Genomic DNA, 15,237 nt, shown 5'->3' on the forward strand with positions numbered 1-15,237 from the left:
CAATCGTGAATTTTGAATATTGTGAAATTTTTTTATTGTTCACAATATATATTAACCAAATTATTCAGAATAGAAAATTCCAACATTTTCCATTTGAATGTTAATACTATTTAATACTTACCATCAGGTTTTGTGATATTGCTGGATGTACAAAAATAAAAATGTCGTAATAGTAACAAAAATACACTATCATTCATTACTAATCACTTTATTTTCTTCAACTATCTTTCTTTTCAATAAATATTTACAATAATATCCACGTCGCTGTTATTTGCAAAGGAAGTGTAGTACCGCAACTACGTTTCGATAAACTGATTTCACGAGTTTACAGTACACAACAACACACACCTGTTTACTGCCTGTTTCCACTAGATTTGCGAGAGAATGGAAATTAGTCAAAAAGGGGGGAAAAACCAAACAAAATAATACACATTCCTAGCAAGAAAACAAAACTGAGAAAACAAATCTTCCCTAACCTTAACTGTTTTTCTCTCGAATAATTTTTTCAAAAGTTTTTTTTCCTTACGATCGCCCTAATCCTTTTTTTCCTTCTTCAGTCGCTTTTCTTCGCACCACATGTGTCGTGTGCGATCTTTACGCCTTACCATTAACGTCCCAATCGTAAAGCAGGGAACGATTGGAGCAAACACAAAACACAAAAAAAAACAATACTGTTATCAACCACAATCACCAAAATATTCGTACACCGGGGTAGCTACTTTGATTCGTTTCCATTATTACCGGGAGCTTACATTTTAACCTTTTTAAGCTTTTCTAACCTATTTTGATTGTAGTATGCTCGTGCGTTTAGATCCCTTACGCGGATCTCTGTTGCTGTGCGCAGCATCCTCGCGCAGTCGTACTTGCGCGTAACAACGCAACGCAAAGAGAAAGTTTATAGTTAGGCCAATGTTTAAATTCCTGAACCGAACCGGACATCTCCGTTAAGACTAGTGGTGACATCCAACCAACGGTTAAAATTTAAATCGAACACACTAAAGCCCTGCTTTCGTCGCATTTGTGCATAAGTACACTTTTGAAGAAACAAAACAAAACAATGGTACGGGAGACAAGACCTCCAAAAGTTAGCAAACAAAACCGTACGTAAACGACGGAGTGGAGAAGAAAAGCGATCGAACACGCAATAGAACACGTGTGTGCGTGTGTAAAAAACAGACGGTTTGCCTGTTTGGTGTTTGGAAGAAAAAAGGAACGTGGTGACTAAGAAAAGTAGGTAGAAAATTAAGGGAATAAATAAATATTCTTTTGAAGCAAAGATACACGTCCTTCATAAGGTCCAATGTGCGCCCATATCGATGTCCTGATGGTTCTTCTCCCGGCACCGGGAGTAGATCGCCCTGAGTGGATGTAAAAAGGGAGGTAACGGTATGGATGGTGGAATGGCGTACTCTTGTGAATGAATTCGACACCCAACATAACCTAACGGACCATTTCATGGACACCAATGTGGACGACATTCTCTCTAATGAATAAGATTGAGGGTGAGATATAACTAATATAATAAGCTCCATTACAAACTAGCAGCACGTCACGAAACGATGCAACAAGGAACGGCAGTCGGGTAAGCTCTTCGCTTGCGATGCACTTCCCCACGAAGTGGGATGACTTCTTGTTGCCCTTCATGACACGCGTGTCAACTCCACAAAATTTTGGTGCTGTAAGTGTGGTGCTTCCAATTTCATGCTTGCTAATGCCCTTGCCCTAGCAGGTAAGAGTTTTGTGTGATCTTTTCTACTCTGTTTGCAACAGAAATCAAACGCACACGACAAACAACAGTGGAGTGATGCCGATGGGAATACCGAACAGGGTTGAGTTGTGGATTGTGGGACATGGTTAGATGAAGATGTACAGGATGATACCACAAAGTGTGGATTGGGATCAGGCAAGGATCAATAAATTAACTGCTGGTGGTATGGTAATACACATTCGTTTGGTATCGTACGCTTAACGCAAAAAGAAAGGAGAAGGAAATCATTGAACCGAGAGGAGTGAGGGACGATTCGTTCGTTCGCGATTGTAGTACCCAAATCGATAATAATAATAATATAATAATAATCGTAATAAATTAACAGGCAATCGTGTTAGTAGTGCGCCTAGAAGCGCGCTCAGGAAATGACGATGATGTATGAGGTGTTAGACGGCTTTTTTTGTTTGTTGCTAGATTAAAGGTTGAATGTTGGATGGGGTGGGTTAGTGTCTTCTCGAAGGCTGTTGGAGTAGTCCCATCGCCCACTTCGAACGGTGCGCGATGCTGCGAAGAGAGTGTTTCTAGTGTTTCGTTTCGTACAATTTGATTTGGGTCCCTCGATTTCTTACTAGCACTAGCCGCGCTCTACCTACTCGGAAGCATACCCTTTTGCTACATGCGAAGGAGATGACGTATATGTTCGATCCCTCTGGAAGCTGTCTATATGTATCGTGTGATGGAGAATGCTTGATGGTGGTGCTCAGGTAACAGAAGAGTTCGTCTGCAGCGACTGTGCCGAAAGATGTTTACAAAATGAAGATGAAGGTGCCCCATTGGTGGTCGAGATTTGCAGACAGAACCGTGGGAAAACAGTTTCCCACACTCGCAAGGGATCGTTCGGTGCCGGGGTCACCCGGCTAGCATTACTCCTTGACGAGTTTTTCAGGCACGAGGACGACCCACGGTAAGTTGTCGCTTAGTGTCCGGAGAAAGGATTGGCTGTGGTAGTTGCAAATGGTGGTGTGAAGAGTTTTTGCAGAGTGCGTAGACATGAGTGCGCCGTAGTGCCAATGGTGATGAATGCCGCCCCAAAATGGTTGAAGAGTGCATCAGTGTGGACCATCGGTGGTGTACCGAGCGTAACCAAACGATAGGGACAGTCGTGATGGCGTGAGATGAAAGAAAGAAAAGAAAAAGTAGACGAACGATAAGAGAAATCCGGCTCAACAAAGTGTCCGACCTTAGGTCCACAGCTCGGACAGTACAAAGTGTGGCCGGCGGATGGTGGACGTACCTTTCCGGTCGAAGTGTCGCACACGCACAAACAGGAAGGCAGCCACTAGGGATGCGACGGCAAGTACGAGCAACAACATTACCAGCCCACCGACAAAGCTCGGCACCGACATACAGATCGTCTCAGGATCGACGGTACGCTGTGACTGAATCACGACCGTCTCATTGCCGGACGCGTTGTTTAGCGCAAAGTTGACGTCTCCCGGTGCCACCACCTGGATGATGCGCTCCGTATTGACGTCCGTCATTTCCTGGGCGTCGCGCTTGTAGATACGTGGCCGGATCACAACCGACATCGTGTCCCGTCGTCGGCGCACACCGCGCAGATCATCCAGTCCCTCGACCGACCGGGGCCGACCGCCCAAACTGACCAGATTGCCACTGTTCTCACCCGACAGTCCATCGTCCTTCTTCTGCTTGGTCACGGTAACGTACGACGTCTGTCCTGGTGGTGGTGGCGGTGGCATGTTGATGTGATCGTGAATATCGTTCGACGTTGGGTTCGATGACTGTGCCTGCGATTCGATGCGATCGTTCGCATTTACTGGGCCGTCCGATTTGTTCTCGGCCGAGTTGGCGGACGTTTGTGCTTGCGGTGCCGGTACCACACTGTCCTGATTTTCCGAGTACGCACCAGATGCGTCGGAAGGATGACGAGGATCGGGATAGGCCGCTGGTGGTACGCCATACTCCGATAGATGCGGTGGTCCATATTCGCCGCTCAGTGCTCCCGGTGCACCGTACTCGCCCGAAATGCCATTTCCGGTCAGCGCCGGCAGTCCGTAGTCACCGCCAGCACACTTCGGCTCGGGGCAGTTGTACCGGCAGACCTGGATCACACATTGGAAGTGTACGTTCATCGAGTCGGGGAACTTGAATGCCTGGAAGTAGGCGAACGATACCACCGATGCGGACGGGCCGAAGTTCTTTATCTTCTGGAACTTGCTCATAATCTTTGGCCGCACCACACAACCGTGCTGATCGACCAGCTGAATCGGAGCCCGCTTGCCGTCGTGGGCAACGCAGTTGCGCACCAACATGTCGAACTTGTTCTCATCATCCTTGATTGCCAGCACCATCGTCATCGTTTGACCGATCTTTACGATACCCGAAACCTCGGACGCCCAAGGACCCTTGCCAACCTGGATCTGCATCCAGCATTGGAGATTATCGCCCAAGAAGTTAGCCGTAACGGCGTGCAGCATATCCACCTGGAACGGTCGGAAGGTGACCGCCTTCTCGTAGAAGTCATACCACGTGCACCGAAGTTTACGAGCCTAAAAGCAAAAAAGGCAATCATTAGTGTTGAACAGCCGAACGAATGCCGACGCCGAATACGTACCTGATCCCAAACTTCCTGTACGTACGGATCGTACTGGATGATGATCGTGTTCTCGACATAACTGCCGGATGGTGTCGGACCACCGAAGCTGGCCGCATTATGGTTAGCCGAGCTGGACATACCGCAGCTGTTCAGGAAGATCTCGAAGGTAGCGCTCAGATGACCGGTGCCCGGTTTCAGATGCACACAGTGTGGATCACTGTAGAAGCCCTTCGAGAAGATCATACCGTAGAACGGCCGGTCGAACTCGATGTTAACGCGCATATGCGTCTTTTCGCACTGCACCTGCAGATGCTTGATCTGCGGGCTGTCGTTCGAGGCGGACAGTGGCCACGGGTCGTCTCCGCCGCCGCCACCGCCACCGCCTCCGAGAAGGCCGCCGCTACCTCCGCCGCCACTCAGCAAACCAGGCGTACCGTATACTGGTGATGGTGCAGGCGGACCGTAGACGGCTCTGTGCTCCAGTGGCAGTGCTGCCGAATCGACCAACGGTGCATCACAGTGGACATTCTGCGAAAGAAAATTGTATACACACATTAGCAACGAGCTCTTTTCCGTTTAAGAAACAAAAGGAAACGATTAAGCACATGTCATCATATTTGTTAGTTTGCCGATCATATCGTGACATCTTCACGGGCGAGCGACATACTTGCCAGATAAGCAAAACAATCAAGCTTATCAGCGAACTTATTCATCTTTCTGCAATTGTTTTCATCCAACCACAACCGACTGTACTTTCTATTTTTCTACAATTTCCATTTCAATGCCCGCGAATTAACTTGATTCAATTTATTCCACCGCGCAGCACTGGATATGTACCATTTGGCCGAGATGAACCTACAGTATGGCATGAAAATGCTGCGCTACGATTAGCTTTCATTTAACAACCAACCCACGAGAGATATCTCGCTTTCCCAAATGCGCTGCGTTGTTCCTGTGTATGTGTGTGTTTGATTTTTATTTTTCTCCCCTTCTCGTCAAAACCCGACCATGCGGAGAAAGAGGCATATAGCCTCCTTTGCTTTTTTTTTGCTTGTGCCCTTCATCCCCCATGCATGCCTGCAAACTGGTACCGTTCTTTCACTGAAGCCTCCGGCCGCGAAGATATCGCTCCACACGTACGAACTGCATCGGCGAGGAGCGGCCACTAATAAAACACTGCCACCGTCGTCCATTTGTGGTGCCGAACCGAAGCCCACATACGCTTTATGAGATGATTCCACGAATGAACAGCAGAGAGAAAAAAAAGTAACACAACATAGCAGTAATTAAACGAAACCGGTACAGATTTTCCTTGCGCTTTCTTGTACACGGCCACGATAGCCATACGGCGACCGATACTGGACATGTGCACACATGCGGTCAAGTGTTGGACGGTTTTAGAGCGGCCTTTTGCCTGTGCTGGGGTACGGTGAAGTTGGTAAGCATTCCGTTCGTCTTCGGTACCGTACGGCCGCGGTATACAGGCGGATGGATGCGCTTTCTCTTCATCGTAGATCGTTGGACGTACGGGTAGGGTGTGGCAGCCATTGCGAAACACTATCATTCTTACTTGTATCGAGTGCGTTTTATACGGTTCCGTCTCGTAAGACAAAGTCGAATATTCACAAGGACGAAATTAACCGGGGAAAAAATAGAAATTACCCAGAACTCAAGTACCAGATATGTAGTATCGAGCATAAGACGAGATCTCCATTGTCATCTATCGGAGATTGTGTTGCTAAACTGCATACGTTCTCTCTCTCTTAGTACATCTATACTTACAAAAAATCTCTAACACGATCGTGTCGCCATCTAGCGGATTATTAAACAAACCGGTTCGATCTTTTCCTAAATCCCCTTCGTATTTCGCTGCGCTCTAATTACTGCAAAACCTCACACAACGCTACGATTGCGTTCGTTTAGCAAATAATCCTTTATAGAAGCTTTCCATCTATTTCTGGGCCAGTCCAGATAAACGGCTACTGTTTCTGCTGGAGCTACAAAAAAAAATTCCCCCCTCCATATGTGTGCTTTTCCGTAATTCGATTTTGACGAACGATTTTTGCTCCCTTATAGCTAGCTAAACGGCAAACCCCACCGGTGGCGTTGGCATTAAGCTTTAAAGATGCGTGACTGATAACCCAATTACAGATGGGCCGGTGTGAAGAAAGTGTACTGGCGCGTTTGAGAATGCCTAATGCCGCATGTCCAACGGCTTCGCCCATAAATTAGCACTTACCTCCGAGGGCCAGTGAAAAACAATATACGCCTCTTGAAATTTGTTAATTTTAATCTTTGTCGGGTTGGGAGAAACAAATGATTGTCGAATAACAGTACGCGGAAAATATCGCGTCTCAGGTTCATTACGATATGTAGCGCGATTGATTTAACACCATTTTGTACGACTTAAAAGATGGAAAATGCCGCTTACGGTAGGGCATCTTTCATTCCCCACAGTTCTTGCCGAGAAGCTGACCGTGAAATATTGTATCACATTAACTACTCATTACACCAGTAGAAGAAAGTGCATTACCTGCAACACAGTTAGCAGGTGAGGGTTGTGAATGATGCATCAAAACATCCGGTGAACCGTTGTGGCCGGCTTTCTATTTCCATTGGGATGAAAATTACGTTGAAACATTATCATACACTACTCGCGCTGGATCGTTTAAAATACATCGAAAGATGTGCACCAGTGTACGTCACGAAAGCAAACCATGTTGTGTTGGTGCGCAAAATTGCGTTTAATGAAGCCACCTTTGTTTCGTAGTAGATACTAGTGCAGTGTAGAAAATTTGCCGGATTAGTTAAGCGAGTATGCAGTAGAACAGTACCAAAACAACAGGCTTATTTTTGACGATCACTAACCCTCAGCTAGTTCCTACTTTGAAACCATTTTATCCACTGCGTCTTAAGCTTTATTCCACCGCTTGACGCATTATTCAAATCGCTTTCTCCATCTTTTACCATCACTGCTCGTGCAACGTATCTCTATTTCACCCTTCAATGTAACCACATTGCTTTACTGCATGATACCTCACCTCGAGCCACCATCCTCGATCTCTTCGGTTGCACGCGAAAACCAGTGCACTGGAAAACTGCACCCCAATGCAGTGGTGCATCGGTGGACAGGTATGGTCATAATTGCGGCTACGGCTCGACAGTGCCCTAGAAAAGGCCGCTAGTATCGTCGTTACACTTTCTTCTTCGATTTCCTTTCCACTACCGTCTGGCACTTTCAGCGTTACAAGCGAACTGAATCGAATCGATGCCATGCCGATCCGACGGCCATAGACAGGCCACACGCCACACGCACTATGCGGTATCCGGAATTCCGGATCGCTTCAAGTGACAGATAGATAAATACATCCCTCCAGTACGCACGTATTTTGATTGGATCGCTTCGAAAACGGGAACATATCAAGGAAAGCGAGAAGGAAACACGCTCAGCGGCAGTGGGAGTAGGGCAGCGTGCATTGAAACGTTTGCACGCAAAAAAAAACCAGTCAACAACACGAAGGTTTACCATGCACTGAAAACAAGTGTACGAGTCAACAGATATCTCAAGACGGAGAGAAGACATTTTGGAATCCGTTTTATGTCCTATCAACGGATACTTTCCTTCCAGTCAATTAGCGGATGGAATCGGAAATAATTAGAGAAGCTTTTTGCTTCATCGTAATACGCCGCTGATGCAGGGGACTGGGCGTGTGCGAGTGGTAGTAGCAAGCTCTAAGTAAACAACGATGTAGGGAGTGATCATTACCCTGTCGACTAATCGATCAGTGGTCGATCAAACGAGCTGTCCTACGCTTGGCTACGAAAGGTGTACTTCAAACTGTCAGTAGGATGGTTGCGCTAATTATCGATTAATTTAATCAATCGACGGATGAGATCGAGAACTCGATTTGCATACCTGCCGGGCTACACGGAACATCGATTCTTTCCATAAAAAAATATCGATAGGTATTTTTCTGTTTGATCGTTAGATCTCACTAGAAGAGATATATTTTTAGTGTCGTATATTGTTTTACTGACACGACAATTTTCTATTTTTTTCCTATTTTCTAACCTAGATTCAAGCATCAAAACATTTATTTATTTTCTTTTATTTCATACTGTTAGTTAATTGTAAAAAAGTACCATTCTGCCAGACCACCTTAACCAAGCATGATTAATGACACCACACTGGATGTCACATTCCTGCGATCCGTCTTCATGTGTTGCCTTTTGATACCCCGGAACTACCTTTAACAACATTCGTTTCATCATGCGAACGATAAAAAATGAATAACCCTCCTTACACTAATGACAACATAAATGAATGAACGATCCTGTTTTCACCATGGAACCCTCATCACGATAGCATGATAGAAAGAAAAAGTGATCCAACCATTTCTTCGTTTTCGCGGTCAACTTTCTGCACCGATCGCAGTGCCTTCACATCTATCCAAACGCCGATCCGGGGACGGAGAAATGTTAGCTTTGGAATAATTAATTTCTTGTCCTGATCGCCTTCCAACTACAAGGGTGGCCTGTTGCGCTTACCCTTCCGAGGGGTGTTTTTGCCCCGCTCTAACCGAAGCAACGAAAGGTAAGATCTCCGATAGGAACTGGGTCAGTGTATCCAAAATAGCAAAATTTGTTGAAGGGTTGAACCTCGAGAGTGATAGATAGAAGAAATGAAAAAAACAAGGTGGCAACCTTTGAAAGTTGCACCTCCTGACATATGCTCACTCACACGTGGTCTGTACGAGGGACTTTGAAATATATAGCGTTAATCGAAAATCGATTCCGGCCACTAATTTTCGGTTAACGATTTAATAGTGGTTCATTTAAAAATCTATCCTAAAGGAGGCTGACCGGGTCCAACACCCATGATTAAGGCTTGTTTGTGGTGGGTGATCGGATTCGAATGACTTTCGGAATCAAGAAACGCCCCAAAAGCGACTAAAGCCCGGTGACAAGGGAGTACGCCGGTATGTGTCATTAAAAGACATAAATGTAGACGATCATTATAACTCCGTATCAATTGGATTGAAAAGAGTTCCCAAAAGAAAGCTAAAACATTAACATTCAATACGCAACGATCGATGTTGGATCGATATGTCAAAGCAGCCGGAAAATAGCAACATATAACAACCCACGATGGTAAGCTTTAGTTCAGCTAAATAAACATCAATCAGCTATCCATAAATGGCCCATTCACTACACATTTTCGCACACAACGAAGCCCACCTAATGACTATCGAGCGAGCCAAATCCAAAATGAAGGATTATCATAAATCAAAGATCATCTGATCGCTTTGCTGATTCCACTGCGAAGCGGGAGAAACGTTCAGCGAAAGTTTAAGAATGACAGTTCGCACGGCAAAACCTGCCCGACAGGTGTTTGAAGGTTCACTCCAGCTGGTGTCCGTCCGGTTCACGGCCACTAGCGCAACCACTGTTGACCGAGGAGAGATCTTGTTTGCTGACGCTAGTACGGCTTCACCATGGGTTCTAATCCAATCCAATACAAAAAAAAGCCTTACGGTATGGAGCAATGTTGACACTCCTTACCGCCATCGAGGGGAACGTACACACTGATCTTCCCTTCAATGGGCCTGCAGACGGTAACCGTGGCCCGTGCCATGAAGTGGAAAGCAAAGTGAAAGTTTCCGCACGATACAAAACTCTCGCGCACGGTGGTAAAGTTTCTCCTTTCGCGTTACCCTACGTCTGGCAAACGTACACATTTGCGCACCGGGTGATTGAAACGCCACTAAAGCGACGAACCCTCTTTACCACGATGATCAGCACGATTCACAAATCATCATCAGCTTGTGTGTGAGATGGTGCTCCGAACCGTTCCGCACACATGGAAAGAGTAAAGGAAGAAGTGTACGGCGTTAAAGTAAGTGAGAAATATGAATAAATTCACAACGCGCAACAACATCAGCAGCAAATCTTTTTTTTCTCCACCCGATAGTTATCCGTGACGGCATCCGTGCAGCAGGGCAGCTGAATGGATGCAATTTTCAAATTTTCTCCTTTCGAAACAAAAATAAAACGGCACTCACATGGTGTTTTTCCGACATCCTCGGCGTCTCATTCTTTCACTTTGTGTATCTCGCTTGCTCTTCCTCTTTGCTGGAAAGCTATTGTTTATGGAGCGGAACTGTTCCAATGCGATCGGTTTTGGTAGGGTATACCGATTTCTAATACGTTTCTGCTTCCGTTACACATGTTGTTTTTGGGTAGTGTGGTTTTTATTATAATCTTGAGCTTCAAGTCCTTTTTTTGCTGTTTACTTAAATGCATAATGAAACTAAAATGTACCAATCAATCGCACGCTAATCTCGCTGAAATACTTTAGATGAAGCCTTTAAAGCTTTATTCAATGTTCAAAAGCTTCTCGACAAAAATCGCTTACAAGGATGCGAAAGGAGCAAAGAAAAGAATGAAATAAAAACTTGTGAAACATTACCCAAACTAATAGACGCACGGCCGCAGCTGACCGAACGGAAATTAAATTAGGTCATGCTGATGTAATCGTATATCATTTATAACGGGTTCAACCGAGTGCATCGAGGCGTATTGAGTAAAATGTGCTGGGAATGGTCGAAGTCTGCCCACAAACTAGCGGGTCTTAAACTGACCCCCGGGGAAAACTGGGAAGCCAGACAGGGGTTAGTCCGGTCTGTTCTGAGTGATACACTTTCACTACAATTGCAAACGACAAAGAACCGGCCAGCAAAATCCTTTTCCCTTTCATTGAACGCCCGTACGGTATAGAAGCATATCCCAAAGGGAACAACCCGAAACTCGAGTAAATTCTGCACCTTTTAAGACGTTCGCTGGGTGAAGATTTATATTATCAATTCCATGCGTACGAAAATGGGAATAAAAATTGGCATTCAATTGAAATGTTATAAATTACAAGCCATTCTTTCGGCCGTAAAAAGAAAACAACGGTTCCTTTAAATTGTCTTTAAAATGCTTTTGGCTCGGTTTATGTGACAGGTTTCTTTTAAAATATAGTACAATTTTTAACCACAAAATAGGATCACGAGACGATCCTCGTTTCTCTTTTCTTTTTTTACCGAAAATGGATATTTTACGATCTCAGTTTCGAAACAGAATCCATTGTGATTTGGAATAATTTATTTGTAATGAAATTTGAGATCATTTCTTCACTGCCCTTTTCTACAACGGTAAATGAAAATGTAACAAGTTTAATCAAGTTCACGATGAAAAATATGAAACCTATACCTATTATGCTTACTAAAAATGATTTATTGTTTTCCCTTCTAAAACGTAACCGACAGTTAATTCGATAAGCATTAGCATTATTATGAACAAGCATAATGCTAGATTATCATCGAATTAAGTATGTAAAATGAGGAGAAAAAAACCTCTCTCCAAAACGGGGCAAAATGTGTTCTAATAATTCCATTTTCATTTCTTCCGTTTCTGGTCTATCGCTTTTACAAATAAATCGACGAAGCAAGAAAAAAAACTACCGATAGAATTTGCAAACAGAACAAAAAATGCAAACAAACAAAGCTACTTAAAATTCTCTGCACTTGTCGTGGTGGAATTTTTTTTTGTTTCGATTGAGGAGAACATGTTGAGATGGATGATTGGGGTAGATATATTTTTTTCGGTAAACCGCTATTTAGCGGTGAAACAAATAACCTCAAGGTAACGAGCGGATAGCGAAGAAACGAAGTAATGAAAAACCCAAATTCTACACCATTTCCGCATAACAAGAATCGTTTTTGCTTTGCTCCATTACTGTGAGAGTTATGTGGTGGGAAATATTAATGAGAATGGAATGCAATAAAAATATATCGACGGTATCAATATTTCATTCAACGCAACGTATCTTCCTTACTAATTCCAACAAAGGACTTGGTTTAAAGAAAAAGCGAATCGATTTAATTTCAAACCAGTGCTGAAGGAAATGCATAAGTGCGGAGCATTCATACTAAATAAAATTGTATTAAGCAACAATCGGTTTGCCAATCATTCGTAGGAAAATTCCACCATATTTCAATTGTGGATTTGGACGTCCGTTTTATGAATGCAGGTGACGATCGATTTAGTTCATCACACTGGCAATCTAACAGATTTTCGCCCATTTTCATACCACCACCATTAATGAAGATCTTATTAAGTGTTTTCATTTTTGTTTTAGTGAGAGTTTTCCCGTCGATTTTCGCACAGGCTTACTTTTGCGACCGTGTGCGAACATTCGCTGATGCCGGCTGAAAGGTGAAAGTGACACAAAATAATGCACAGCGCAGTGCAGTTTTATATTTTAATGAGCTTACGACCAGCTGTGTGTTTGTGTGCTTCTACGATCTGCGATGCAACGATCAGTCGGCACCTATTCTATTGTTATTACGGGCGCAATGGGAAAACCCAGTGTGGCCGCGGTACAGTATGAACGACCCATTTTGTATCCCAACCAAACGAAAATCCCGAGATAATGCAATGTAGCCGTGTCACTCAATGTGATCTGCGTGGAAAACATTTGAACAAAAAAAACCGCAAAAAACATTTTTCGTGAAGGTGAAAGTTTGCACTTGAGGTTTGATTTTCCCAATGTTTTCACCCTTCCACCAGACGACAGCTGGTGGAGCTTTTCACATGGAACTCGTCTTTTTGTTGTTGTTACACAGATTTAACAATCCAATAGATAATGCGTTGACGAATGGCAGCCATTTGTTTATTTCGGTTCATTTTATAGCCGATGTCGGTGTAATAAAACCCGAACCAATGTTGGATTGCACCGAATTATATAGAGTGAAAAGGTAATAAAAAAAACAATGTCCGGGGGATTCGTCGACGTTGTTATGTGCTTGTAAAGGAAGCATAATTTATGAAAGTGTCAGCAGTATTATGAAGAAATTTAACTCATCTTCATCTTGCTGTTTTATTGTTCAACGCAAGAATTTTTAAAATCTGTTTTTTGCAGATTATATTCCTATTTAAATGTGTGTAAAATGAAGGAATTTCATAACAAGCAATGCTTTTTAGATTACAGCATACAATATTTTAATAATCAAATCAATTCAAGTTGAATGATCATTTGAAGACGTCATTAAACATGTTTTTCGAAAAAGAAAAAAAAACACAAAAAAACATAATAATTTAAAGTCTTACAGTCGTTACTCTAGTTTTGTTACATTCCTTTACCCACTCGTACGTGAGTTGAATTGATTGGCTCAAATGATAATAGCAATGTGGTCGTTGAAATTATCGTCAAATCAATGAAACCCGCACAAGACACAAAATACAATTCGAATAATTACTGCTCACGTAATCTTTATCTTATCAATCACATGCGCAAGACTTGCGCAGCATTAGTGGATTGCTTTGTACTTACATAGATACAACACAAAAAAGTATCAAATTATGTTAGTGTAACACCATTTCTTCTGCTTACCAGGAAACATGTCTACGCCTTACGTGATCGTTCACAATCAATGTGAAACGATCTTACGAAATGGACATGAACGATAGCAAAACAAATTTGAATTACCCACATTTGCATGCTGCTCTAAATGTAGCAATGCTTTTTTTTGTGTCGATATTGTACCAATGTGTGATTGTGCTTTGATGCTTCGATGGAGTATAAAAACTGTCGGTAAAATTACCACCCCAAGGAAAAGTTATCTAAACCATTTAGATAACCTTTTTGATCTCAAACCTTTCGCCCATGGGATAGATCTTGGAGGGAAATTAGGACATCATTGCCCATCGGGAAGAGAGAAACCAAAAAAAAACAGTCTGTTATTGAGTTCGTTCCGCGGAGTTGATGTACAACCACTCTGAAGCACACCTTGATTGCAGCTAAATGGTTATCGCCGAAAGGGCAAATGGAGTTGTTTGAAAATGGGGGAGAAAAAAAAATCTTCACAGTAAATACAAATCAAATTACAAATAACCTTCGCACCGTGGCCGGGAATCGTACAGACAGAGAGAGAGAGAAGCTCCATAACTGTTGATCGTTCGCCTTTTGCCAGGTGGAAAACGAAGTAGTGGTGGGTTAGTTTTTCATTTTCATTTTATCGTGCCTTTTTTTCTCTATGTTCCCTACATAGAAATGGTTGGTTTACGTTGCATTGGTAATAGAAAATTGAGATGAAAATGCGTCACCAATAGATAGAAAAGTGTGTAATGATTTGCTCGCCGGGTTTTCCTTTTTACCAGCAAACAAAATATCAACCTGAGGCGTTAGCCATTTGGAACCATCGCTTTTCTTTTTACCAATCAATTTCCATCACACCGGACTTACCTCGAGTACTGTGAATAGTAGCACGAACGTAGCGACCAAGGATCGCATTCGGTTGCCCATCTTGTTTTTCTTTTCGTTTGTTTGTCGTAGGTTTTTGTGCTCGTGTTCGTCGTTCGTGTTCGCGCAAGGTTTTTGTGCGATTGTCCTTGTTCGTTGTTTTGTTTTATTCGTTCACTTTTCTATCTAAATATCACTACAACAGTCTATGGCAGCGTTTGGTTGGTACAGATTATCCGTTATCTGCGGTTGTTGAAAATTCCCATCGGTGTTCGGTGATTACATGAAAGAAAGAAAAAGGTAAAACAGAGAAAATGAGGAAAGCTACTTTTTTCGGGGGGAACAGTTGGTAGGGAACATTTAATGAAAATCAATGCACATTATTGAATGTTTTATTCAATTCGACATTGATCCAATTATAAGTTAGAGTCGGTCATTACGATACACAGTTGAGTTAAGAAACCACTTTAATCTATTTAATCACGATATTAATTCAATACAGCTTACTTTGCTTTCGATATGGTATTTCAAATAAACGGATTATTACCCCGTTTGCTTCCCGTACGAAAGCTTCTTATCTTAAATGCTTTTCGGGAGTAAGAGAAATATTTTCAAGTTTAACTAAAG

The 15,237-nt window shown here is 43.1% G+C and overlaps 1 protein-coding gene across 3 annotated transcripts in view; it reads right to left on the bottom strand.

The window, feature by feature from the left end:
• Nucleotides 1–182: 182 nt before the first annotated feature.
• LOC125766072 (cuticlin-4) overlaps nt 183–15,237 on the bottom strand; it is a 46,940-nt gene continuing 31,885 nt past the window's right edge. For 2 of the 3 annotated variants that reach the window (XM_049431660.1, XM_049431661.1), the window contains exons 2-4: nt 14,614–14,853; nt 4,344–4,853; nt 183–4,278 (exon numbers count right to left, since the gene is read on the bottom strand). In XM_049431660.1, coding sequence (XP_049287617.1) covers nt 2,950–4,278; nt 4,344–4,853; nt 14,614–14,673 — 1,899 coding nt within the window. In that variant the 5' untranslated portion in view covers nt 14,674–14,853 and the 3' untranslated portion in view covers nt 183–2,949. The remainder of the gene's footprint in view (nt 4,279–4,343; nt 4,854–14,613; nt 14,854–15,237) is intronic. The other variant, XM_049431662.1, reaches the window with a different exon arrangement.

The sequence above is a fragment of the Anopheles funestus genome, chromosome 2RL (genome assembly GCF_943734845.2).
Source record: "Anopheles funestus chromosome 2RL, idAnoFuneDA-416_04, whole genome shotgun sequence".
In the NCBI taxonomy this organism is placed as follows: domain Eukaryota; kingdom Metazoa; phylum Arthropoda; class Insecta; order Diptera; family Culicidae; genus Anopheles; species Anopheles funestus.